This window comes from Recurvomyces mirabilis (assembly GCF_035927965.1).
Source record: "Recurvomyces mirabilis strain CCFEE 5264 chromosome Unknown scaffold_19, whole genome shotgun sequence".
Taxonomy (NCBI): domain Eukaryota; kingdom Fungi; phylum Ascomycota; class Dothideomycetes; order Mycosphaerellales; family Teratosphaeriaceae; genus Recurvomyces; species Recurvomyces mirabilis.
The window spans coordinates 457,709-482,250 of NW_027041953.1; the positions used below are offsets into that span (position 1 = coordinate 457,709).

The following is a 24,542-nucleotide window of genomic DNA, read 5'->3' on the forward strand; positions in this document are numbered from 1 at the left end:
AGAAGGGATTAAGAAGGCTGTATCGCTTCACTTCGACGAAGATCAGAGTGATGAGCAGGGGGATCCATCTACGCCTCTTGCAGTCATTACCGAAGGCACTGGAGCTCCTCGGCATCGAAAGGACCTGATCATCACATGCGCTGCCAGCGTCGGGTCATACAAGCAGGTACCACTGCCCCAATCAGCCAGACCCGCTACTCCTCGCAAAAGACAAAAGACAACTCACGATCCAGTAAGCGGGGTCTTGACCGCTGCTATGCAAAAATCAAAGGTATCACGTCCGATGTCAGCTTCCCAGTCAAAGAGTGGCCACCAAACGCCAGGATGGCGAGCGTCCCTTACATCACATCGGCCATTTGCGATGGGAAACGAGTCACATATGAGAACTTCAAGTCACGCCACATTAGACGCATCCCAGCCTGACGGATTGGTGGAGCGGCCATTCAGGTGTCCTTTCACGACCTTCGAGGAAGACGATACTGATCAGGACGGCTCGATCGGCAAAGTACCCAGTGACGATTTGATAAAAGTGAAGACTGAAGAGTAGGCGGGGCATGTCTACGAGGGAGCGGCGGAAGCCTACATGGGAACCAGTCGACTCCATATACATGGCTAGTGTTATGGCAGCTCACAAAGCCCCCATGATATCCGGAAAGCGGTTCAAGATCTCAAGAACCATGCAGCGGTGATCGGAAGTCCAATCGCGAGTACGATTAGTGCCAACCTACTAGCAATACGCTTCATTCCCAGCTGACCGAGCTCAACAAACGACCGCTTATTAGCCTTCGTCTCATTCTCATGCGGAAACGGCACCCCAGGAACCGCCTTCCCAAGAAATGCACACAGTGGTTCCCATCCATCCTCAAGCTTGAACTCCAACAACATCTCTCTCGGCACACAATCCCTCACATCTCGATAATGATGCCGATAAGCATTACGACTTCTCGCCCTGGCCTGATTGAAAGTCAGAGCGAATCCAGCCTGGGGTCTCGTGATAGCGCCACCAAGACCCGCGATCTTGCCCATCCAATATGGATCGTACCGCGCGATAGCCGCAATCGTAGGGCTGTAGGCGCTTTCGCAGAACGCGACCCAGCTGTTGTACCAGGCATCAATGTCTCGCTCTACCAGGACCACTTTAGCCTCAGGGTAGGATTCGACTAGTTCTTCTGTGAAGAGGTTACACGGTGCATCTGTCGTTGCGCCGACGTGGCTTAGGATGCCGTCGAAGAAGGCTCTGTCTGGCAACTCGCCTTTGCCGTTGAATTTGGCATCGAGTGCTTCCATCCACATATCGCTGTCTCTTATGTTGTCGTAGAATGAGCTGAAGTGGTATGGATTTGGGTATCCCAGGATCGTCATGGCTTTCTGCATCGTCAGAGTTCCAGTGCGGGAGTAACCTGGACAGATGACTTCCAAAGGCACTTTACGCTTGGCATGTCGTCTATCTATGTTCTGATCCTTGTTGTACATGCGAGCATAATTGCCAATCCGTTTGAAGTCCGCTTCCGTCGCCATTTTAACGTTTTTCAATGTAACCTGAGCAAGATCTTCAGTATTGAGGGGATGCGATGCTCATGTAGACTAAAACAACGACAAGGGTGGCCACTGTCGTTTGAACACGTCTGTCTTCAACCGTCAGCCAAGGAGGCGTGTCGATGACAAGATGATCTTCGAGCTCTTGCGCTGAGTAGGATTCAGGATTCAGCTGCTAGACCTCGTACGAGCGGGGTGGCATTCAGGCGTTCAGCAAGAGCTTACTCAACGACCGCATTACAGATAGTGTTCTCTTTCACGGTGCTTCTTGATTGACATCTCGAGTGTATTCGTTCTGATGGCAGGGCCTGCGCTTGTTGGGTGCGATGGGTGAGCAACGCTATCGACAAGAGATGGTATGTAACAAAACCTTGGACGCCGCAAGTCTGATGAAGCGGTCGAGTTTCTACGTGGTCTACCAACAGTGCGTCTTGGTGTTCGTTGATTGCGGTGGCTATGCGCAACCAGAGAGTATCCTTATAGAATATGTCATAACAGACCCTTGAGGTTCCTCTACAGATGAAACCCCAGTCGTTCGGTAGAGCGTGTCTGGACTGTATGGTTTACATGATCTGATGATTAGCAGCTGTTGCAAAGATCCTAGAGCGTACGTCTCCCAGCAATGCATCGAGGTTTTCGCTGCTCTGGCTTCCACCTTGCTCAAAGTTGTAGTAACTCGGCTCGTGAGACACATAGCCGCGTGTGATATGTCCTCGTGCTTGTATCTAACACGCCACGTATATACGTGCAACACTACTAATGCAAGGTACACTGCAGGAGAGGGAACGACATGTGGCTACCGTGGCAAAGCTCGCTGCCCACAACTAGCAGTGCATTGTAGAGCTGACCCACGCAAGCCATTACCCTTCCGCCTCGTACTCGGCACTCGCCTGCTTTGCTCCAAGGGAGATCTAGAAAGGGTATTTGTTGGCGGATTGCTTAAGCGAACTCCTGCGTAGCCAAGCCGGCGACCAAATTTTAGTTCGAGCCGCTGAGACGAGCATTGTGGCTCGAATTCGTGATGATATCGTCTGGATGCAAATCTGTCACGGCCCCGTGTCTTTCCAATGGCACAAGTAATGTTTGCCAGGCGAAAGGACAATCCCAAATCTTCAGCGAAGGCGATGCAGGTTCCCAGGTTCTCCAGATTGTGTTTCACGGCCAGCCGATCCCTGGAGAAAGTAAAATCTAGTGTTGGTTCAGCTAAGCTTAAAGGAGGAATAGCTTGGTCTGATCCCAGTCGAGAACGTGCACACTTTCACCGTCGGGCGGTCGTGCAGCGAGAGAAGCAAACTCTACGCCTATAACGTCGTGCCTGTACCACAGCGCAGCAGCGCATGGGAGACGGGGTTTTGCACGGGTACAACCACGCGCGCCACACCGAGCAGTCCCCTGTGATCTGAAGGAACTCCTCACCGCTACCGCTACCTTACCCGGCACGTAGTCAGCAGCACACCACTCCCGCAGGCCACTCGGTCTGGCCGCTAAAGTGGTCTTAGACACCCAGTCTCGCGGGCGACCCAACAACATCTCACACTTTTCCTGTCGCCTTTAGAGGCTTTCCGATCACGCGACACCACGAACAACAACATCACGAACCAAAATGATGAAGTCACGGAAGTTCTCCTTCGACATACCGCGCCTAGTATGTGAACAGCCAATGACTTGGCCTGTAATGCTTACCCTTCTCGATGCTAATGCCTCGTGCAGAAGATTGGGCCCTCCAAGGCAGACAACAAAGCACTGAAGGACCATCTCGCGGTTCAGCTAGACTCGCCTCCACCCACGCCTAAAAGCGTCCGACCACCACTCACGCCGCATGTCGAGGCTGAGCTCCGGTCAGCGTGCGCCTATGTCTTGCAGAACTTCAAGCCGTCTCACATTGTCTTCGACGAGAAACATGGCGCACCGCAGAAGCAGCAGCTGGACTACGCCGCGGTCAAGGGCCAGACGCAACGAGATGTCGACGTCTCCGCACCGATCTTGAGCAAGATCAGCTCACGCAAGCAAGATGCTGTAGCGTTGATCATGAAAGGCAACGACAAAGAGCCGGACAATGTCAGCTCGGACAAGTTCAAATACAAGCCAGCCGCCGTGACAGCGGAGCTGTTCAAGGAGCAGGACACGGAGGAGCTGGAGCGGAAGAAGGCGTCACGGAAGAGTGCGATGCTACGAGCTGAGCAGCTCATGAGGTCTGATGCATCGAGCGCTGCAGCCATACCAGTACTCGAACGTACCGACTTGCACCAGCGTTCTGCTTCGAGTCCAACGCCGGCAGCAGCGCTCATTCCGCCAAAGCCCGCCATGCCAGAACGACCTTGGACGATTCCGAGAGCAGATTCAGTTGAAACGTCTGGCTCGACGCCGCAGACCGATACTACGGACTATCCATGGTCAGAGAAGAATTCGACCGGCATGACATCCGCTGCACTGACACCGGCTCGTAGCTCGAAGCGAACGTCTACACAAGCGTTGCAAACTGGATCCGAGAGCGGCAGTGCACCGAAAGCAGACCCTGCTGGAGCAGATTGGATGCGCATCGAGTTGGAGAAGCACAAAAAGGCGCACGAGGAACGAGCCCGAGAGAGCAATGGCCAGAATGATTCTTCGGCTACGGAAACCACGCCAACGCAGGTCTCAACACAAACAGCGACGACCCCGGTTGCGATCAAGATGCCGTCACGAAAGCCAGTACCTCACTCTCGAGCTGGAAGCAGCCACGAGCATATACAACTTCCAGTGCGAGTACAGGAAAAAATAAGCGGTGATCAGCTATCAGCGTCGAAACGCCACACGCCTGAACAGCGGAAGTCCTATACACCTAGCCGCCAGGATTCAGAAACGATGACCGCACCGAGTAGACAGGCACCACCTGTACCGCCACATGCATCTTTAGAACGAGCGCCAAGCAGAGCTCGTAGCATAAGTCGAAAGGTGCGGGAATATGTGAGGTCAACGTCTCGACAGCGGTCAGAGAAACCAGAAGGGCTGTCTCGCGCTCCTAGCAGGTCAGGTCGTGCCGTACGGCAGGTGAAGGAGTACATGCGGCCAGGATCCACTACGGGGAGTCGTAAACCAAGTGTCGATTTGGGCAGTCGATCCCACTCAATTGACTCGTTCAGAACGTCGCACTCACACGCGGCAGCTTCTGATGAAGTAGATGGCGACAAGAAGACACGAAATTGGCGACCATTCCACCGCAAGCAAGAGAGCAGGGATACGAGTAGACCTGGCACCTCTGGTTCTCAGAGCGAGGATCGTGGCCGAGCGCCTCGACGAGACGTACAGGAAGCATCAGTGGCCAGCATGCCCACGGTAAACCTGAATCGAGATCTACCACCGCTTCCTGGACTAGACCAGTGGAAGGATGAAGAGGTGATTCAAGATGAGACCAAAGAGGGATTGCACCTCGAAACACCTATGTCACCGCGGTCCCAGAAATGTCAGCCTCCACGACACGAAGCAGCGCCAGTGAGCAAACAGCCTGACATAGGAGAGCGCGATGAGATCCTCGCAGCGCGCATGGGATCACCCTCACGAGTGGCACCACCACCACCGACAGCACCTCCACCAGCTCCACCGATGATGAGTGCCAACTTCTCGACCATCAACGACTTCAGCTACGACACCTGGTCGTCTTCACCGAGCCTAGCACATTCGAATAAATCCAGCAAGCACGAACGACAACGAAGTAAGACCATACAAGTATATCAGCCTACTGGCTCACCACAAGCCGCACCAGTCAAGAGACCACCCGCCGGAGAACGCACGGCTTCTGCACCGAAAGTGGAACAGGCCAGCCTCGGCCGCGGCTTCTTACCAGGTGGTTTGAGCAGGAAAGCTAGCAGGGTACGGCAGGTGGCCAAGACTGCGGATCACACTCCAGCAGCTCATTCGCGGAATGCTAGTAACGGAAGTAGTGTACCGAACAAGCTCAGTATGGACGACGCGGCACGAATGAACGACATTCGATATCAGAACCTGGCCGAGATCGCACTTTCGAACTCGAACACGCCATCACAAGACGCAGCAGCGAAGGAGAAGGCGTCGAAAGGGAAGTGGTGGCAGAGAAGTAAGGACAAGAAGTCCGGAAATTGGATGGATCAGGTGGTGAAGAGCGGATCTCATGGCGGAGTCCTGCTTACGGATGATGCGGCGGGTGCTCAGCCCATCGTGAAATATTAATGGAATCTATGGGATGAGCGAAGGGAAGAATTGCTTCTTGAACACTGAGATGAGGTGATGTGGTTTCTTTTGTGCTGCGCTTTTGGGCGTTCGATGCGTTATGATACCAGGACCTAATCAGTCCCAGCAAGGGGTTTAGCGAGGCGTTTGGGAGCTCCTTGTTTTGGATGCTAGGTTGTGGGACGACCGATTGCATGGAGTTTCTCTCGAGTTGGGCCGAAAGCACCATTGGAATCTCTGCTGTTACGTTGCAAAAGTTGTTTACATAATACCAATTGACCTTTCTGCTCGCCATGAGATCTGCAGCCATCGCTTCAATTGGAGTTATAGTCTTCCCAAGCATGCGTATCCCCCTCCTTCAGGCTCAGAATCGACAGGAGAATTTGGACATGCTCACGACCACACATAATCCGAGGATGGCGGGTGACACCCAAACCAAACCATTTCCAAATCTGGAAGGCACGACTGGACTCGGCAAAGTTCGTTCCGACCTTGACATCATCGCCGATGAGCTCCTGCCATGGCGAACACCACGGTGCTCTCAACATGCTTTCATGTCAAGCGGCTAACATCTGAGACATTGAGCAGGTGCAATACAGTTCAGCGATCATAAATTCCAGGCAGCTGCGACATAGTGACTAAAAAACACCCTCATCTGATGGCACGAGATAACCGCACACGCCAGACCATCACGACTCATGCCCGCGATGGTCATTGGACTTCTGATCGCGTCAGATATCAGCAGTATCAACATCAACTTCTACGCTGCAGCAGTCCAGCGGTACTCCATGAGTGTTCACTTGACTCCGAATTCATCGCTAGTATCTCCATCACCAGACAAGCGAGGACAGTCGACGAATCTGTCAAGATGTGCAAGACATGGACATACACCTATGCGTGCTCTCACGTTCTGCACGTCCGTCTCAGCACATGTCGTGGCAATTTCACGTACACCACGAAGAAACTCGCCATACCGAGGGCGTCATGCCATAGTTCGCCTTCCATAGTGATGAGATTGCCGCAGCAGTGTGGCAATTGTCAATTTGAAATGGCAACAAAAGGAGAGAATCCCGAGGACAAGGCTGACTCAAGCACATCGGACTGGTGCTTCGAACCTTTCGTCGAAGCGCCTCTACGCTGGGAAGCAGAGTCGAAAGACCCACTGTGGAATCTGCGAAGGCAATTTCCGCCACCTGGTCAACCGCTCGAGAAGTCCATCCGACCGGAGAGAAGTGGGAAGGCAACTCGAGCTGGATCTAGCCCCTTACGCACAGAAGTCAGACCTGAGGAGATCTCGACTTGTGATGGTAGTAGCTGGGACGATGATTGGGGTGATAATTATGTCACACTCGGCGAGGAGCTCGAGAAAGCAGGACCCGAGAAGCCGGATGAGGTCAGAGCATGTGAGGCAGAGATGGCTGCTGAATACAAGGCTTGGTTGGAGGAGAGTCCCGACGAAGATGAGAATCGTGATACAAGCCTGCAGGCCTGCGAGATGACGAGGCCATTTGCATCAATCGAGAAGTTGCCGGAGGATATCAGCTGCACCCTCTCCTCCACGACCTGTACAGCTGCTCCATCAACATTTCAACCAGCTCCACCTTGTGCCGAAACATCATATCTCATTTCCACAGCACATCCGACTCCCTCCGATAATACCCAGCCAGTAACACCAATGAAGTTCACACCACCTCATCTTCGCTCGAAAACAGGTCAAAGTATCACGGCCCGGTTCGTGGGCCAGGCGACGCCGATTATGGCTTCGCCACAATCAGCAGAACGAAAAGTCCAGCCACCACATTTGAGGCGCAAGGCCAGGACTACGAGTATGCGGAGGAAAGCACGGGACAATGAGGATGCGAGTCTGCTGGATGGGGTGAATAACCTGCCTGCGTGGCACGCTATCGAGGCGTGAAATGGCCAGACCCCAGTCACGATGTAGCGGTGGGACAGATCCTGGTTGAGACGAAGTGACGGCTTGACGAAGATCATGAACAACAGGAGTATTTCAGGTTTTGTGATGATAGGTCGACGTACGTATTGTGTAGCCTCCCTACTTATTCTCAAGCGAGAGGAACTCGATGCTATGAGGAGCTTTCGTGCTTCGCCACGTCCACGCTTTCGCGCTGTCCATGTCCATGAAGCACAGCATATGCAGAAACGCCTCAAATGCTCCCATATCCCCAATCTACGCATGCATGCACTCGTGAAATCATGTCCTCAGAAACTCCCTCGCTAAGCCACCAACGACCAACACGGCACGCCGGCGGACGACAGAAATCTAGTAAAAGCGAGATTTTCCACTAGAACCTCACTAAAGCCCTCCAGCCTCGCCTCCAGCAAAATTCCCATCGTCTCCAAATCTTCCTACCATCATCCCGCCGTTACCTCTTCCCCCACCGCCACCGCCCCCGAATGCAGAGCTCCGAGATTTGTTCTCGCGTTCGCGTGATACAATGTGGAATTTCGATCCCATGCTCTGAGCCTCGGCAATCGAGCGAGAGAGGCTAGCGAGTAGCGAAGTGAGGTGCACGTCTTGCCGCTCTTTTGTGCCTGCGCTTAGTGGGCCGTTTGCGGGCTTCGGGTGCGTCGTGGTCGTGTCGCCGTTGGTCTCGGTTGAGGTGAGACGTGGGGTTTCAGCAATTGGTGGAGCTAGGAGTGGGATACGGGAGAGCATGGCGTTGATGCTGCGGAGGAGTGCGTGATTCGTTGTGTCCGGTGGTGGTGTCGTTGAAGAAGCGTCTGTGAGTTGACTGCTCGGTAGTGTCTCGAGGTATGAGCGAATGAGATTGATGCGCTGGTTGAGCATCTTGATAGCATTCGACTTGGCCGTCAAAGAGGCAATGAGTTCGTCGTCCTCAGCCGAGAGTGTACCAGCGGCCGCCTCACCATTCGCCTCATCCTCCTTATCCTTCCCCTTCCCCTTCCCTTTTCCCTTCTGGTTCTTACTAGCACCCTCCGTCGTCTGCGCGGTATCTGCCTTCTGCACAGCGACAGCCGTACTCCCACCTTTGGCAACAGTATCCACAGCAATCATCTCCGCTTCACCCGTCTCGACCTCAAAACTCATCTCCCGGAACGACACTTTCTCCCCATCCTGCTCCTGCACACTCTCATATAGGCTGATTGGCAACTTCCCACCCTGCAACTGATCTATAAGGGCACCATGAAATAGCAGGAGCATAATACCATCATTGCCCGTGAGCTGCTGCATCTGCTTCAACACCGGTAGGTGAACCTCTTGCGGCCCCTCCACAGGTCCCATCGTGAACAGCGCCACTAGATCTAGTGCTGGAGCTTTGTGCACATCTTTGTACTGCTCTAATCTCTCAGCGAACCAGTCACTATCCAACACCACCGCGCCCTTCTGCTCCGCCAGTCGACATTCGAACGCATGTTCTAGTGTGAAATTCCGACCGTTCTGCTGTCCGATGATTGCGCCGACGATGGGGCCTTCTTGTGAGCGAAGAGTATGGCGGGTGATGTAGTCGGAGATTGTGAGAAGCACCAGTGGGTGGAGTTGTACCGAGAGAGAGGCGTCGGGTGCTTTCCCTGTGATGACGAGCGGGTTGGGTGATTCGTCTTTGTCGACGGCCATGTTGGCGGCGTTGTGGAGGTCGTTTGTGTGTTGGTGATACAGGTGAGAGTGTTGATTGACAGTGTACATGTGCTCGAAGAAGCTTGGACAAGGCAGCTTCCCGAGATTCCGGCGGCTGCTGATGACGAAAGCATTCACTGACAGATCTTGGATACACGTATTTACACATTCTACATAACCTCGAGACTGATACTCGTACAGCCAGCTTCCTACCGCCATCTCCACAATAGCGTCTACAAAGTCACAGCAGCATTATCCTGCGCCCCCTGCCCCATAAAGAACTTCTTCTGCTGCAAGCACTTCTCGTTCTTGCATCCAGGACATCTCAGCCCCATCTGTCTACTACACACTTCATTATTCTTCAGATGGCTGCCCGCGAGATCCGCCAACGCCTTGATGAAAGTCGGACTGCCATTCAAACTCTCCGCTCTCCGCACTCTGCCCTCAGCGCCGAGCTGGTCCGCCTCATGAATGACTTCCTTGTCGATCTCGAAGAGCGTTTCGATGTGGTCTGATGTGAAGGCGATAGGGATGAGCACAAGATCCTTTTGTCCTTGCTTGACGAAATTGTTCACTGTGTCTGACGTTTGTGCTCCTAGCCAGGCGGAGGGTCCGACTTGGGATTGCCAGCATAATCGGTAAGGGTTGCGGAAGCCAAGTTTCTGCTGTACTGCCCAAACTGTTGCCGCCACTTCGGCTGGGTAGGGGTCTCCTCGATTGACCACGGACATGGGTAGACTATGCGCCGAGTAGAGTAGCACCACGCTGTCTCTCATCTCCTCAGGATACGTCTCAAGCTTCGCCGTGATGTTCTCCGCGAATGCCTCAATCAAGCCTGGATGCGTCGGCCATCGATCTATCACACTCCACCGTATACTCCCTTCCGCCTCCGCCGCGCTCAGATTCTGATTCCTGCTCGGCGATTCAAGCCGATTCCTGACCTTCCACAAATCGTTCAACGAAGAACCCGTCGTGCTGCACGAGTACTGCGGGTACTGTGTGAACGCCACCGCCCTCCCACCCCTCCCTTTCCCAAACCCATCTTCCAGCAGGCGCGTATACATCTCCTCCGTAAGCGGACTGGCATAACGAAAAGCAACATAAGGCTTATGCGGTGCCGTCTCCGGGTTGGTCTGGTCAAGGATCTTACACATTTCCTCCGCCTGATATTCGCTCCATTTCCTGATCGGACTCCCACCACCAATCTCGGCATATTGTTTCTTGATCTTGGGTGTTCTTCTCCTGCTGATTAGGGGCCCGAGGTAGTTTTGTAAGGGACCGAGGGGTATCAGGTCGCCGTCAGCGAAGAGGCGAGAGAGGAAGTCGCCGACCTGGTCTGTGGAGCTGGGGCCGCCCATGTTCATGAAGACCATTGCTGTTGGGCCTTGACGACCGACGTGTGATTGGGTTACGGGGGGCACAACGCTGGCTAGGCTTCGATGTGGTTGCCGTGTTCGGTATTGGAGTGTAAGGGATTGGGAGGGTGTGGCGCGCTTTGTGAGCGCTTGGAGGGGGCGTTGGACGCTCATTTTATGTGATTCTGATTGTGATGTGAATCCGCAGGTCCAGAAGACCAGCACAAGTTGCGATACTGCTGGCGAAGAAGGAGGAGGAAGTAGAGGCCGTAGACGTGATATGTAGTTAGACTTTCTAGTGCATCTCCAGAGCTTCGATGACGCCGAGGTCCCGAGATGATTGGCTATAACAGATATAAGACGAAAGGCAGTACTAGTGGCCAGATACTAGTTAAGAGAGTGTGATTACGGGTTTGGGTGTCATAGTCAGTCTTCACGGACAGTTTTGGGTTAGATCGTGTTTGGCTAAGAAACCAAGATTTCTGTACAAGGCGATGCACAACGATATATATATACTTCAGTCCCCAACGCCATGCTTAGAACGCAACAATGCAGCATATGAACCATCTCTTTGCACCGTCAAGTCCGATAACTGTCACACTTGACCTGTACAATCTCCGTCTTCCCCTTAGCATCAAGCACCATAGCTGTCAGCTTCCCACCACTCGCACATCCAGTATCCAACCCTTTACTCCACCGATGCATCTGCAACCCCATCTTGCTATCATGGCCATACACTGCGACCTGTGGCTGAGGCTGCGGTTGCTTCTTAGACATGCTGCTCCAAGAATTACTGATCCAGCTTCCGGTTACGCGCTGATTCAGCCACTCGGCATAAGACCAGATATGAAACCCTTTGATTGATCGTCCCTTGGCAAGCCTGTTGTTATACCAGTTCCAGATGTGCATCCACGGTTTGGAGTTCCCTTTCTTTGTCTCGCGTAGAGCGGAGGGCACGTGGGTTTTGTGGTCGATGCTGCGCATATTCATCACGAAATATGGATCTTGTCGTTCCAGTGGCACGTGTGGGACTAGTCCGGCGTGGATGACTATTGTTTCTTCTGCGATATTGTGCTTATCTTTGCGCCAGGATGAAGTGGCGAAGGGTAAAGCAGGTATCCGCAGCATTAATGGCATGTCGTGGAGGAAGCGCATGTGGTGTGGTTTGAGTTCTTTGAGTAGCTCGGCGTCCTTCGAGTAGCCCTTGCTCGTTGACATTGCATCGTCTCGCTTGTTGTCTGAGCCAGATAGTGTCTTCGCGGCTTCAAGTAAGCGGTCTTCGTGGTTGCCTCGAACGCTTTCGGCGCCGTAGTGGATGAGCAAGTCGAGTACACCAGGACTGTGCGGGCCTTTAGATACCACATCTCCCGTCGCGACCAAATGATCTGTCTTGCTGTTGAAGTCGACTTTCTTCAACAAATGCTTCAACTCATCTTTACAACCATGAATATCGCCGACGAAAATGAGCCGCCGGTTGCCCTCGGGATCCTTATTACCGCCAGGCACATAAGTTGCATCGATATCCTTAATCCTCACACCATCGAAATGCCCGCCCTTCGCAACACCATACGTCCCGTTAACCTGAGCGGGCAAGAATCCTTGCTTCAATTCCCACCCCTCTTGTACGCTCGGCCGAATGTGTCGTGTCCAAATATAATACATCCCAACACTCACAAGCACTAGCACCGCAAACATCCTTCGGAATCGTCGTGACCTTATGGCCTTCACGCTGAGGCTCGGGAAGCTATTTTCATCGTCGAGGTCGCAGAAATTCGGTTCTTTGGTGTCACATTCCTCAGCTACGCGGAACTTTTCATCTTCTCGCCATGTGTTCGTGACCTTTTCTATCAGAGGTTTTCTTGTTTGATTCGTAGCCTGCAGCCGTGCTCTCCATGCACCCAAAGATTGTTCATAATTTTCTCGGCGCTGCTCTTTTGGCATCGTATCTCCAGGAATGACGCAGTCAAGTCGGTCGAGAGTTCGGCAGTATACAGAACTCCGAGGTCATTGGCATGATCACAAGAAACATCGCCTGTATTCTCTGTTTGCGCTGAATATCATTCACGAACGTGGCAGCCTGGCAGGAAGAGCACGTGGGTCGTCCTGCCGCGAAAGCACCGGGGAGTCGGTGGTCATGGCGCTACTTTTGAGTTCGTGTACACGAGTCCATGATGTCTGGCCTTTTTGATGACATACATTTGATCAATGATGATATCCTGTGTGTTTTGGGGGTCTGACGTATAAGGCATCAAGTGGTGGGCTTGAGCTGGCGCAGAGCCTATATAAGATACCTATGAATTATCTCCAGAAAGCTGGAAAGAGTTTTCTCCTCCATGATGGCAAGATTGTCAAGGATCGTACAGCAGGGATCGACTGGTCTGAAGATATTGCATCCACTGACCCATAGCCCCTCTCAACTCACACTGTTCTTATGGGCTGAAAGCTCGTCCTTCCAGGTCTCACAGCCCGTTCTCCACTATCAAGCATCACCTTCCTTCGATAGAGTGCAATCTCCGTTATGTTTCCGGCTCTGGTCGCCCGACGGCAGACTTGGCTGATTGAGATGAGGTTGCTGCCGCTGTCGCAGGTCGATCCCGGGTTATGTCACGTGATGGAGAAACATTTGGTGGGACTTGCTTCCAGGCACCCCCCTTTGCGACCTGACCTGGCTATACACACATACATGTGCATGTCTATAAGGAAGAGCGCAGTCATAGCAACACCCTCATAAGATCAGACTCCTTCCAAATCATGTGTGGAAGGCGGTATAAGCCAAAGAGTGAAATTTCTTCGAGATTTTTCAAATCCAAGTGCCAAGGCGGGAACATCCCCTGGCGGCGGTGTTGCCGCGACGAGTAGGTGGATTGTCGATGGACGCCGACGTCACTAGTACATGGACGCCCGCCGGAGTCACTCTGGAAAGAGCGATTTAATTCGGCCAGCAGCCTTCGTACCCAAGTCGGCAGCGCAAGGGGTTGAGTCCTCATGGAGAGTAGATCGTTCGATCAACTCGCCTGCGCAGTCTCGCGCTTCGCAACCGACCTACCAAGGCCCGTGGCGAGCATCTGCGGCAAGGTATTCTTGGGCTGCTCGATCTGATGCTTCATCACAAATTCAGGCATCTGCTGCGCAGGAGGACTGGTCGTGAACTCTGGCATTCTCGTCAATGGCCGCCCTAGCGTCGATGGCGGCATCCTCGCTACCGGTGGAGGAATGGAGAATCCATAGCTCGCCGATGACACAGCCGGAGCTGGTTTCTGATCCACTTTCTGCTGCATCTCGGCAAGCATGTCCAAGGCATGTTGCAGGTCTGCTTGTAATCTGGCCTTCTCCATGTCGGCAGCAGGATTCGCGCTGCCCTGGGAGTCGCCGGACGACTGCGCATCCTTTTTCTTCAGTTTCGAAACACTGTCCTGCAGTTTGGCATTCTCTGCCTTCACCTTTGCAAGCTCTGCCTGCTCTTTCTGCCGCGCCTGTTGCACTTGTTCACTCTTTTTCTGCACTTCCTTTGCATGCGCCGCTTGCTCATCCTGCCTCTTCTTGATGGCAGCCTTATCAGCTTGGGCAGGTCTGGCACGCGCTTCGTCTTTAAGAACAGCGTTTTTGCGAGCGTCAAGATCTTGATCACGCTTCTGCATCTCAATCTCCTGCTGCTTTATGGCAACTTCTTTACGTGCCAGATCCTTTTCGCGTTCCTTTTGCTCGTTCTGCTTCTTCTCCAATTCCGCTTCTCGTTCCAACAACTCCTTGAATTGCGATTTCTGCGCAACGTCCTTATATTGCGCATCTTGCTGAGCCTGCTCGAGCTGCGTCTCACGATCGTGGAGCTCGGCCATGGCAGTCTTGCAATCGCCGTACTGGCCTTTGAACTGTTCGAGCTCCGCGAACGCTTCTTGATACACTTGGCACTTGTCGCCGCATTTATCACAGCAGACGCCTTGCTCGGCCTTGGGTTCTTGCAATGCTACAGCTTTGCGCTTCTCGGAAGCTGCCTGCCCCTCAGGTGTGGCCTCCTTGAGTTTCTGATACTCGGGTGTCCATTCCAGCTGCCAGCTTAGAGCTGCATTGTTCTCGTTGTAGAACTCCACCCCTTTGCCGTAGCCCTTCCCGTGTCTAGTGGTAAAGTTACAAACGTCCTTGCCAATGTCGGGAACATTATCCCAGGCACACAAGAAGCAGTCCGGGCTCTGCGGTGTGCTTAACCAGAAAGTGTTGTCCTTTGCGGTCTTATATATGTACAGATAGACAGGGCCACCATAGGCCATTGTCTGGCTAGACCATGCGGCATTCGCTATACACAGGTACTTCCCTGTGCCGACATTCTTGAAAGCTATCTTGGATCGATCGTTGCCAGCATATTCAGCGATCCATTTTCGGTCGGGCGAGTCCTTGAGGGCTTTACATTTTGAGTTGCCGTTCAGCTCCACGGCGAGACAATGTTTGAAATCGCTGGCTCCGTTCGTGAGGAAGAAGCTTGCTCCGGAGGGGAATTCGTCGCCTACGATGTCAGTCGCGAGCACTTTCTCGTGGCCTTGCAAGGTGCTAGGTCCTGCGCCCATCTCGGAGATATAATGGGAGTTCTGAGAGTCTGATATAAAAGCATACAAAGCTTGACAACTTGCCTGATACTCTAGATCGAAGACAACATGGCGTCGCTATGAAGTGGTGGTGTCTTCGATTTCATCGCCAACCTGACGTCTTGCTGCGTGAGCAGCTCGTGCATTCAACGATTACTTCCCGTCTGGGAAGCTACACTGTCGGTAGGTTGCGAATTCGGCCGTTCGCCTCATGCTCCGGATCTCCACCGAGGAACTCAACACCACCAATCGTCGATTTATTCTGATTGTGCTTATTCCAGTTTCAGTTAGTCTTCAACCGCAAGTAGGATTAACCGGAGACTGCTCAGATCATATTGGTGGGCGGTATGCACTCTGACAACCCACCTACGGCCCGATTCATCATGACGTCGCATGTTAGCTGTCGATCCTGTTCTGACAGAGGTTGGGAACTTGGTCCGTCAATGTTGTAGCCATTGGAGTAGGTGGGCCATGGACTAATGGAGTCTTCATGAGCTGTTCTGTCTCTACGGCTCGCTCTACAACGACACACCTACGGAATTGAAGTCATCGAGAATTGGGGGATAGCATACATATCAGCAAACATTCGCAACCCTTTCCCCCATGGCTCTTGCGACCCCAACCGCAGAGGCTCCTGCGTAGGTCGACGAACTTGCGAGAGTCGCTACACCCATACTGATCAATCTTGAAGCAAGGGAGGCAAGCTCATCAAGGATATGTCCCAAGATGAGATCGACACAGTGATCAAGGAGAAGGGGTACAAAGGATACACATCAATGATGGAGAGCCAGATCCGCGAGGATATCAAGAAAGAAGAGAAAAGCAGCTTGAAAATCAGAATCGAGCTAAACTTGGAGGTCGAAGTACATTTGACGGCGAGGGTGAAAGGTGATATTGTGATCGGGCTGTTATAAGTAGCATCATCGAGGGGTTCTCGACCATCAAGATACACTGCTTCGTTGTCGATTTGCTCGTCATTCATGTGTTGCGCATCGTATGCGGTTGATGTTAGCTTCATAGAAGCTGACCACCGTGTCTCTGTAGTTAAGGTGGATTGCGGAGGGTAAGGTACCTACCAGAGGCAGGTACGATGGCTGTTTCATCTTATGCAGTGTGGTGAATTATTATTCGTATTGTTAGAGGCTGTTGTCGATGTTTGCGTAGCTATGAAGTCGAAGCTGGATCTGTGACCAAAGTATTATCTTAATATACGACATTATACAGTGGTAAGGTATTGAAATGGTCATCTTGTCAGCTCCCATGCGTGCAAAACCGTCCCCTCTCACTTTTGTGGAGGCTTTGACCTGAAAATGGACAATCGGCTTCATCCACTACCTCTTCTTGACATGTTCACAAGCTACGATGTCTTTGCCTCTCTCTTGCACACAAAATGGTTCTCGGCATCCTCACCGCCGTCGCAGCGGCGCCCGCAATCGTCGGCACAACGGAAGCCATCCGTCAAGGGCAGAGGGAGAATCGACGTGAAGAACAACGTGGCAGGAAGAATAACCTCACCGTGACTTTGCTGAGACGGAGCCCATACAGAGTGCAATTCGATGGAGCGTCAATAGTGCTGAAAGACAACAAGCTGTGGATCGATGGCCGGCAGAACAAGAGCAGCAACGAAAGCTATCATCCATTCACTGGCTATTTCCTGCCGTGGCCGCATGGCAACAAGGAGGAAGAATGGAGACGACTGGGCTATACGTCCGGGGAAGGATTAGTGACCACGATCAACGACGAGAATTTCCTCAATTGGGTCTACGTGGACAAAGACACCCACGAGGTGAAGTACGGCATTCGGGTTGAAGCTGAAGAGCACAAAGTTGGCCCATGGGATTGTACGAAGATCGAGCATCGCTTGACATTCGAAGGCTGGGAAGCTTTCATGGCTGTGCAGGAGGAATCGGGAAGTGATATGTGGGCATTGTACTTCGATTGCAACGACGACGGTTTGAGACGAGACGGGCAGCCTGGCAAGCTTGGCAAGATGATGCTAGAACTGGAGGTCTGGCGCAAAGAACTACGTCGCGAACGATATGATGCTGTGCACGAACGATTTGAAAGGCTGGAGCTGCGGGAGGAGCATGGCCAGAAGGCAGAAGAGGTTTCTGCTTCAGCAAGGCAAGCCAACGACTTCGATTCGAGGTTGCAGGTACAACGTGAGATCTCGACTCAAGCCCATGCTACTGACTTTGAGACCAAGATGCAACAGCAAAGAGATCTTGGCAAGAATATCTTTACAAAGTAGCAGCGTCGGAGACATAGTCGCTTGTGGCCGAGGTGGCGATACTGCATGCGCATCATCTGATCTTTGTGCTTACTGTGCATAATTCTGTCAGTCTGCACAGCTGATCTGAGAAGCTGGCGTCTATAGTGTGTCTTCTCACACCAAGATGAGGCCGGATCTCGCGTCAGCAGCTGACGACCTCTCACCATATGGGGCCAGTCCGCGATACATCTACCACACGATCCACACCGGCTTGCCTTGGCTACAAGATACATAAGACCGTGGCGACAGCACCCTTCGCACGCGATGAGTACTCCCATACACGTTGCGTTGATCTCCCTCCGCCACCATAATGGACGAATCCTGCTTTGAAAAAGGCCTCGAGCGTGGTCTTTCACCGAACGACACGCTTGCTGGCGCACCCTTCTGCACGATACCAGGGGAGCCTGACTTCTACGGCTTTGGCGTGCGCATTGGCATCTACTTGACATGGATCTCGTCATGGATCGCCAACAATTTTGTCGCGAGCGAGATGGCTGGAAGTCTCGACACGATTCCATCTTTCTGCTCGCTCTCGCCTTGACGGTCACGGTACTTTCAGTACAGAAGAAGATATGGGTCATCGACTCGAACATTCTGCTGCAGCTCAGCTTCGGATTCGTGTTCAGCGTAATGACAATCTGGGGCAGACGCACAGCATTCTACAAGCAAGGTCACTTCGGCGGCTGGGGCACGCATTTTCGACTGTTACTATGCGCGGCCGTGTCGGGATACAGTCTATGGTTTTGGATCGATGGAGTCGTCGACCCCACTCCAAACTGCTTCCTTCGAGAATCCCGCGACGGCCTGCGATGGTTCATGTTCGCCAATGTTAAGATGAGCGATTCCTGGGTGAGAACGATTGCGATTGTCGTCTCTGCACTTGCATCCGTGTACTTCGGGACAATGCTTCTGGTAGCAATGGTAACGTTCGCACGCTCGATCGTGCTGCGTGAGCGGTGGAATACTGACGAGCTTGAGATGCGGCAGGCGTTGAGGTCGTGGACGTAAGTGCATTTGTGCCATGGCCCACACCAGCATGAAGACTGACTTGTTCTTACAGGTTATTTCAAGTCGCTCTCGCCGTCGTTAACCTCCTCTTTGTTCTATACACCATGCTCAGCGTAGAATTCACCCTCAACTTCAACAACGTGGCCGGGGTGCTAGCCAATGCTGGTATTGCCAATTCTAGCCAGTTGACTCCATTGCTGATTGGGACTCTGACCTTTGTACGGTTGCTGTATACACTGTACAAGGAGAGATGGGCGCACCAACCTGACCACCAGGCGGAGACGCAGTCACCAATCAAAGGTGCTGATCTGGAGAGGCCGTCGAGATTGTTACCTCGTTTGCTATAAGCTTGGCTGCCCTGGCTTAGCACATTCCACACACGTGCTGCATACGGTCCAATACCTTCGCGTTCACACCCAGGACCAGGCCGAGAAGATGATCTGAAGCTCTTAAACCGTTGATAGAATCAGTGCACAAGTATGCATGTCATGAGACTATACATAGCTCAACAAGCTGGCGCGCTGTGAATGCGTCAGCTGATCTTGGTGCCGTGCCTTCCATCTTGGACTATCCGAAGCCCGCTAGCGACGTCTTTGACGCTTCACGCCAGCTTGTGATCCTGCTCTATTGGTTAAGCCATCAGGCTTGCTCTCCCGTCTTGTTCGCTTTCACGACCTTGTCCCTTGTATGAGTGAATGCAAATGGCAACAACATCTTGTACCGGCTAGTGCCGCCCAAATTGCAAGTACATATCAGGACAGCGCATCTGTCCTACGAGCACCTCGTATCAAGACAAGGTTCTGAGATTCGATGACTCGCTACTTGATACCACCGGCCGCTCCATCTGGTTGGCGATCTGGCTACGTGGTGTCGCCTCACGTCCCAGCGACACCTCATCAACAAGCAGGCGAGACTTTACCAGATCGTTCCGTCAGCCCAGTACCTCGTGCGACGACCGCCAGCATCGACACCGCTATGTTTGATGCAACCGAAGCGCAAATGGTCGACTCGACCTGGACCGCCACACCCTCATCAGAATACGAAGAACGACTCCACGCCACAGACCCAAGACCAGTCCGAAACCTGCCCTATGAGAAGTATCCGAAGACACGCTCGCGCCTCATCCTACCACCGGAGAGTGAGATCGAACGAATGCAGTACTTGGCCACCATGCGCAAGAACTGGGGATGTGGATGGTTCATGACGCTAGGAGATATGGTGGGCGAGGAGTGCTTTGGTGAGGAAGTGAGTAGGGAGCTCTTTGAAGCGCTGGCTAGACTGTCTGCTGTGCCTGGTGCGGAAGGATCAGATGGCAGGGGGAGGGCGAAGAATGTGCTGGAGGGAGTTGTCGGGGATCGCGATTGCACGATTTTGACTGCTGGGGACGTGGAGATCGCTGTCATGTTGCTTGCGAAGGTCGTCGAGTAGGTCGATCGGTAGGCGCTGCGTCAAAGCTGTGTGTCAGGATGCTATTGCATGTCAGGCCTGGGACACATTTTCGTGATCTGGTGAAATGTCAATCGAAGCACGAAATGTCGTGGCTAAGGCGATCGATTGTGCGTACGAGCGCCGCAAGATACCTGTTGTTCTCGTGCAAGATAGCTCGAGTGTCGTATGCAACAGCTTAGCGATTGTTGCATTGACTTGTTCGACGTAAGGTATCCCTGTCTGCTCCTTGTAAACCCGGAAGCTTGGCGGCTAGGGTAAGGGTTTGGGTAGATATGAACACCTGCTCTTCTCATCCCTCGACTGTAGACGATCACAAGGCACCGTCACACAATGTCTTCGTTTGTTCTGGCGGTACAGATATCCAGCAGTACGCTTGAATATACTTCACAAGATTGACCGCGCTGATAAATGCAAGACCCACCCATCAGCCGCAGAGACGCATGGCAGCTGAACTTGTAGATCAGATGGGTAGAGTGAAACTAGACAACGATACTGACTCGACATGCCGATGAAGAGCGATCGCACCTGACCATGACCTGGGGTTCGACAATGATCTGGTCTGCGAGCATTGAGCCATTCCGGAACATTACAAACAATACAAGATCGGTCGACTTCTGAGATTCACCAAGGCTGGTTCGGGGAGTACGAAATATGGCAATCCCACAGGAACACCAGCAAAGCCGGACGACGATATCTCCAGAAGCCCACATGACAGAGCATATCTCAAGCCAAGGACACCCGGCTAATAGTGAAAATATAACCATCGCCACCGCCCCAACATCCACCGGCCAACCCCTAGAACAAGCCATCCTCAACCTCTCCCTCGCCCACATAGCCAGCTTCACTACCCGCAACATGACCACCAACCCCCTCAACCTCCGCATCATGAGCCCCACGCTCAAAGGCGACTTCGACAACATGCCCTTATCCCGCAACGCCTCCACACACCTGCACATGGTCGAGAGCACAGCGCGCCAACATCCGGAGTGGCGAGTTGAAGTTCTCTCTTCGTGCGTAGGTGTAGATGAGGAAGCAGGGATGGCGCGGGTCTGGGTCACGCTTGCGGTTTCTGGACTACCACACGCTGGCTTCGAGAATGTGAGGAGGGAGAGCGTACTCATGTTGACGTGGAAACGGGAAGGGGATGGGAGGTGGTTGATGAGTGAGCAGCGAAACATTCGGGGGCCGGGGAGGTCTCTCTTCTAAGCTCCAATCACAAGTCACGATTACGGTCTCGGACCCCGAGTTTCATGGAAGACTCATATTGCACACTGCAACAGCTTTCGCGACAACGACGGAGGTCATGAGGTCATCTACGCCCGCCACCCCTGAGCAAGCCCATGCAGCTTATCAATCAACACGGGCCCCCACGCCCCCATCTCCCGTTCAATCAACTGGGCAAAAAACCCCAACGCCTCCTCCTCCCCGCCCTCCAACTTAAACCTCTCCTCCACCTTCCCCACACTCTCCGTTCCACCGAAAACTGCCAGCCCAGGAATCGCCGCATCCTGCATCAGGGCGAAAAGATTCAGAATCAGACTACTTGAGCGCCGGAGCGTGGTGTAGGCCGTGAAACAATACTGTTTGAAGACTTCGAATTGAGAGTCGGAAAGGTGGCTGTTCCCGCCCATCCCCTCTACCATCTCTCGACTGAGTTTCATGAGCGGGGCCATGGGTTTCGGGTCCCGGCCGAGGATATATCCGAAGTCGATGTGGAAGAAGTGGCCGTCGGGGCAGAGGAGGAGGTTGTCGAGATGGCGGTCGCCGACGCCTAGGAGGTATGTGATGACGCAGTAGCCCGCGACGGATTTGACGTAGGTGTCCATTGCTTCTTTTTTGACACCGAGTATAGAGGGGGTGGAGGCGGAGGCCGGGTTGTGGAAGCGCAGGTAGCCGAGTATACTGCCTTTGTATTTTGCGCTGCTGAGGATGGTGGAGAGGGGGGTGGAGGGAATGAATTGGACGGCGCCGGCTAGGGTTGAGGTGGCGAGGATGCGGTAGGGGGTTAGTTTTAAATCGAGATTTTCTTTTTGTAGGAGGCGGTCCATGAGGGCGATGATCTGGACCACGAGTTGGTCTTGGCGGAGATCATCGCCGGTTTTGAAGATGAGGGGGTATTGCTCGCCCATGTCGGTCTTGAAGTTGATGTATAAGGGTAGTAAGGTGGATTTGAAAACGTTGCAGTCGTCTGGTATCACGCCTGTGACTCGAATCTCGGGGTCGAGGGGGAGTGGTAGGGGTGGATCGAAGGCTAGCATTTCGTTCTTCGGATCCGCAAGCATTTTCTTCAATTGCTCGATCTTGCGTAGCCGATCGCCACGTGAGCCGCGGATTTCTTTGCTGATCTTGCTGAGGACTGTGATGAATTCGCCTTGTCGCAGGAGGACTTTGCGGCGAGCGTGGCCTTCAGTGGTCATTTCGAGCTCTTTCATGAAGTCGTAGCTTACTCGGGCGAATAGGCGTTTGTTGTGTGGTGATTGTGAGGGTGCATCTTCGTCTAGCTCGACCATGAGGTACCAATGCAGGAAGTTGCCCAGGTTCAGATTCGCTGCCGAGCGTGCTATGAGGAAGGATGCCAGGGATGAGTCTGTCTCATCGTCGTCCCTCGAGTGTTGAGGCTCGAACTTCAGGGCTTGCACGAGTTGTAGCAGGTACAGAAGTAGCTCTTCGTCGTCGGCTTTTCGCAGTCGGTCGACAGCATATGCACGAACGGTTGGGTTCTGCACGCCTGGTCCTAGCAGCTCGAGGGCGTCGTCCACGTCAATCTCCACCCACTTCGTAAGCAGACCGATGGCTTGTCGCGCTTCAGCAGGCTCACTCCAATTGACCGACTTGACAAGCTTCGTGAGGGCACGCTTGTCGCGCGTAAGATGATGTCGGAACCGCCAGACTTCATCTTTTTCCTTTTCGCTCAGCTCGACAGTCGGGCCGTAGAGCATGACGCGATTGAGAAAGTCCCGCATCTTCGGGTTGGGCTTGAGGTCCCGATCCAGTGCATTACGTTGACCGCGAATGAGTCGACGGTGCTTCGTCTCGGCTGGATTGTCTGCATAGCCGATCTCTGGATCGTAGAGCCGGATCAGTCGTCCACCACCGTCTGTGTCACTCGCGCCTCCGACCTCTGACTGGATACCTGGACCGAGCTGAACTTCGGGCGGAGGCTTGAAATTGACAGCTGCTACGGTCTGTGATGCCGATGGGTGGACACTGGAGATGGGCGGTGCATCGTATTCGTGGTCTGTGAAGACTATAGGATGGTCGAATCGTGGCAGCTCGATGTAGAGGAAGAAGGAGCCGTCGATATGGTCAGGGTCACCCTCGGCGCACGGAGGCGCTGGGTCTTCCCCATCCTGCTGACTGTTCACTTCACATTTACGCCGTGGGAATACTTCCGGTCGATTACTCTCCCGTATCGACGCCCTCTCCAGCTTCTCGATCTGTCGGAAGACCATCTGGTCCAGCCACTTGCTCTCCGGTATCGAGCCCATTTCATGCTGCTTCATGAGATCCACCAGTCGTTCTCGCTCAGCCTCTCGCCGACTCTGCTTGTTCTCCACCACAATCGTCTCCGCCTCCTGCCCTCTACGACCACGCCGTCTTGGCTCCTGCCATGGGGTAGTAGTGTCTGAAAAACCATCCGCAGCTTTGTGTCGCCATATGCGGCATTTCTGTCGGCCAGTGCGTAGCGTGGCAGTGTCGTCAAATAAAGGTATGGTCGTGCCACCAAAGGGCACATGATGACCACGATCTCCGCCGTCCGGGTTGATCGGACTTAGATCCCATAATGTCACGGCAAGCTGAGTGTTGGCTGGGAGACTGCTGTATGTTATGGGTAGTGTGAGCCATTGATTCCACACACGGACCGTCTTAAAGTGCTTGTATGGAGTCTGAGCAGGGACGGTCAGTGGTTTCGAGTCGGCGAACGGCTGGACGGTGATGTAGAGCTCGGAGTTGGGGTTGAGATTGCTCCCGCGATGTCGGAGATCTGGCCGCTTGAGGAGTGTAGAATATGGCAGAGGCTTCTCGTAGCCTTCAAGGCGGTTGCTGCGCTGGTCAGCATATGTCCTCACTGCCTGTACGGATACAGGTGACCCACACCTTCACTGCTACTGCCAGATCCAATTCAGAAGAGCTCGCGAAGGTGAATGGTTCCATGCTGTCGAGTTTGAGTCATGAGCCGCCTCTTCAGCTCGCGCAATACTAAGCCCTGTGGTTCGGAGAGTTCGGGGAGTGGTATGACATCGATATGGCTTCTGCCTCTGCTATATGTCTTACGGCTCCAGATCGCAAGCTGTCGCACGGACCAAGTGGGATTTACACTAGCGTGTCTCGAGCGTGAACGCGACCCTGCGATCAAGATGTAAAATGATTCACATTCACTGTCTTTTATTGTCGCTTCACTTCACCACCACACGACACCTTCCTCGCTGGACACTTGTCGCAAACACATGCGACAGAGCCACAATCAGATGCAACCGCGGTGATCGAGGTCGCCCGACTCTATCGCAATTGACGCGCGCGTTTCGCGACCTGTGCCGCACCGCAGCAGTCGACCTGTAGCC

General features: G+C 53.3%; 13 protein-coding genes across 13 annotated transcripts; 7 read left to right on the forward strand and 6 right to left on the reverse strand.

The window, feature by feature from the left end:
* Nucleotides 1-660: 660 nt before the first annotated feature.
* Nucleotides 661-1,518, reverse strand: LTS14_007214 (uncharacterized protein; the record flags this gene model as incomplete). Its single annotated transcript, XM_064839906.1, has 1 exon — nucleotides 661-1,518. One exon carries the CDS (start codon nucleotides 1,516-1,518, stop codon nucleotides 661-663), a length of 858 nt encoding a protein of 285 aa, XP_064692665.1.
* A 1,621-nt stretch (nucleotides 1,519-3,139) lies between these two features.
* LTS14_007215 (uncharacterized protein) lies at nucleotides 3,140-5,721 on the forward strand (the record flags this gene model as incomplete). The annotated part of the gene is made up of 2 exons (XM_064839907.1): nucleotides 3,140-3,181; nucleotides 3,247-5,721. 2 exons carry the CDS (start codon nucleotides 3,140-3,142, stop codon nucleotides 5,719-5,721), a joined length of 2,517 nt encoding a protein of 838 aa, XP_064692666.1.
* A 1,048-nt stretch (nucleotides 5,722-6,769) lies between these two features.
* Nucleotides 6,770-7,636, forward strand: LTS14_007216 (uncharacterized protein; the record flags this gene model as incomplete). The annotated part of the gene is made up of 1 exon (XM_064839908.1): nucleotides 6,770-7,636. One exon carries the CDS (start codon nucleotides 6,770-6,772, stop codon nucleotides 7,634-7,636), a length of 867 nt encoding a protein of 288 aa, XP_064692667.1.
* A 399-nt stretch (nucleotides 7,637-8,035) lies between these two features.
* On the reverse strand, nucleotides 8,036-9,319 carry LTS14_007217 (uncharacterized protein; the record flags this gene model as incomplete). The annotated part of the gene is made up of 1 exon (XM_064839909.1): nucleotides 8,036-9,319. One exon carries the CDS (start codon nucleotides 9,317-9,319, stop codon nucleotides 8,036-8,038), a length of 1,284 nt encoding a protein of 427 aa, XP_064692668.1.
* Nucleotides 9,320-9,552: 233 nt separating this feature from the next.
* On the reverse strand, nucleotides 9,553-10,848 carry HEM15_3 (ferrochelatase hem15; the record flags this gene model as incomplete). Its single annotated transcript, XM_064839910.1, has 1 exon — nucleotides 9,553-10,848. The coding sequence occupies one exon, from the start codon at nucleotides 10,846-10,848 to the stop codon at nucleotides 9,553-9,555; it is 1,296 nt and encodes a 431-aa protein (XP_064692669.1).
* Nucleotides 10,849-11,253: 405 nt separating this feature from the next.
* LTS14_007219 (uncharacterized protein) lies at nucleotides 11,254-12,615 on the reverse strand (the record flags this gene model as incomplete). Its single annotated transcript, XM_064839911.1, has 1 exon — nucleotides 11,254-12,615. One exon carries the CDS (start codon nucleotides 12,613-12,615, stop codon nucleotides 11,254-11,256), a length of 1,362 nt encoding a protein of 453 aa, XP_064692670.1.
* A 1,064-nt stretch (nucleotides 12,616-13,679) lies between these two features.
* On the reverse strand, nucleotides 13,680-15,233 carry LTS14_007220 (uncharacterized protein; the record flags this gene model as incomplete). Its single annotated transcript, XM_064839912.1, has 1 exon — nucleotides 13,680-15,233. The coding sequence occupies one exon, from the start codon at nucleotides 15,231-15,233 to the stop codon at nucleotides 13,680-13,682; it is 1,554 nt and encodes a 517-aa protein (XP_064692671.1).
* A 621-nt stretch (nucleotides 15,234-15,854) lies between these two features.
* On the forward strand, nucleotides 15,855-16,165 carry LTS14_007221 (uncharacterized protein; the record flags this gene model as incomplete). The annotated part of the gene is made up of 2 exons (XM_064839913.1): nucleotides 15,855-15,889; nucleotides 15,943-16,165. The coding sequence occupies 2 exons, from the start codon at nucleotides 15,855-15,857 to the stop codon at nucleotides 16,163-16,165; spliced, it is 258 nt and encodes an 85-aa protein (XP_064692672.1).
* Nucleotides 16,166-16,641: 476 nt separating this feature from the next.
* Nucleotides 16,642-17,502, forward strand: LTS14_007222 (uncharacterized protein; the record flags this gene model as incomplete). The annotated part of the gene is made up of 1 exon (XM_064839914.1): nucleotides 16,642-17,502. One exon carries the CDS (start codon nucleotides 16,642-16,644, stop codon nucleotides 17,500-17,502), a length of 861 nt encoding a protein of 286 aa, XP_064692673.1.
* Nucleotides 17,503-17,970: 468 nt separating this feature from the next.
* On the forward strand, nucleotides 17,971-18,878 carry LTS14_007223 (uncharacterized protein; the record flags this gene model as incomplete). The annotated part of the gene is made up of 2 exons (XM_064839915.1): nucleotides 17,971-18,527; nucleotides 18,584-18,878. The coding sequence occupies 2 exons, from the start codon at nucleotides 17,971-17,973 to the stop codon at nucleotides 18,876-18,878; spliced, it is 852 nt and encodes a 283-aa protein (XP_064692674.1).
* Nucleotides 18,879-19,341: 463 nt separating this feature from the next.
* Nucleotides 19,342-19,959, forward strand: LTS14_007224 (uncharacterized protein; the record flags this gene model as incomplete). Its single annotated transcript, XM_064839916.1, has 1 exon — nucleotides 19,342-19,959. The coding sequence occupies one exon, from the start codon at nucleotides 19,342-19,344 to the stop codon at nucleotides 19,957-19,959; it is 618 nt and encodes a 205-aa protein (XP_064692675.1).
* A 672-nt stretch (nucleotides 19,960-20,631) lies between these two features.
* On the forward strand, nucleotides 20,632-21,186 carry LTS14_007225 (uncharacterized protein; the record flags this gene model as incomplete). Its single annotated transcript, XM_064839917.1, has 1 exon — nucleotides 20,632-21,186. One exon carries the CDS (start codon nucleotides 20,632-20,634, stop codon nucleotides 21,184-21,186), a length of 555 nt encoding a protein of 184 aa, XP_064692676.1.
* Nucleotides 21,187-21,293: 107 nt separating this feature from the next.
* On the reverse strand, nucleotides 21,294-24,135 carry VPS34 (Phosphatidylinositol (PI) 3-kinase; the record flags this gene model as incomplete). Its single annotated transcript, XM_064839918.1, has 2 exons — nucleotides 21,294-24,029; nucleotides 24,079-24,135. 2 exons carry the CDS (start codon nucleotides 24,133-24,135, stop codon nucleotides 21,294-21,296), a joined length of 2,793 nt encoding a protein of 930 aa, XP_064692677.1.
* Between the last annotated feature and the right edge of the window lie 407 nt (nucleotides 24,136-24,542).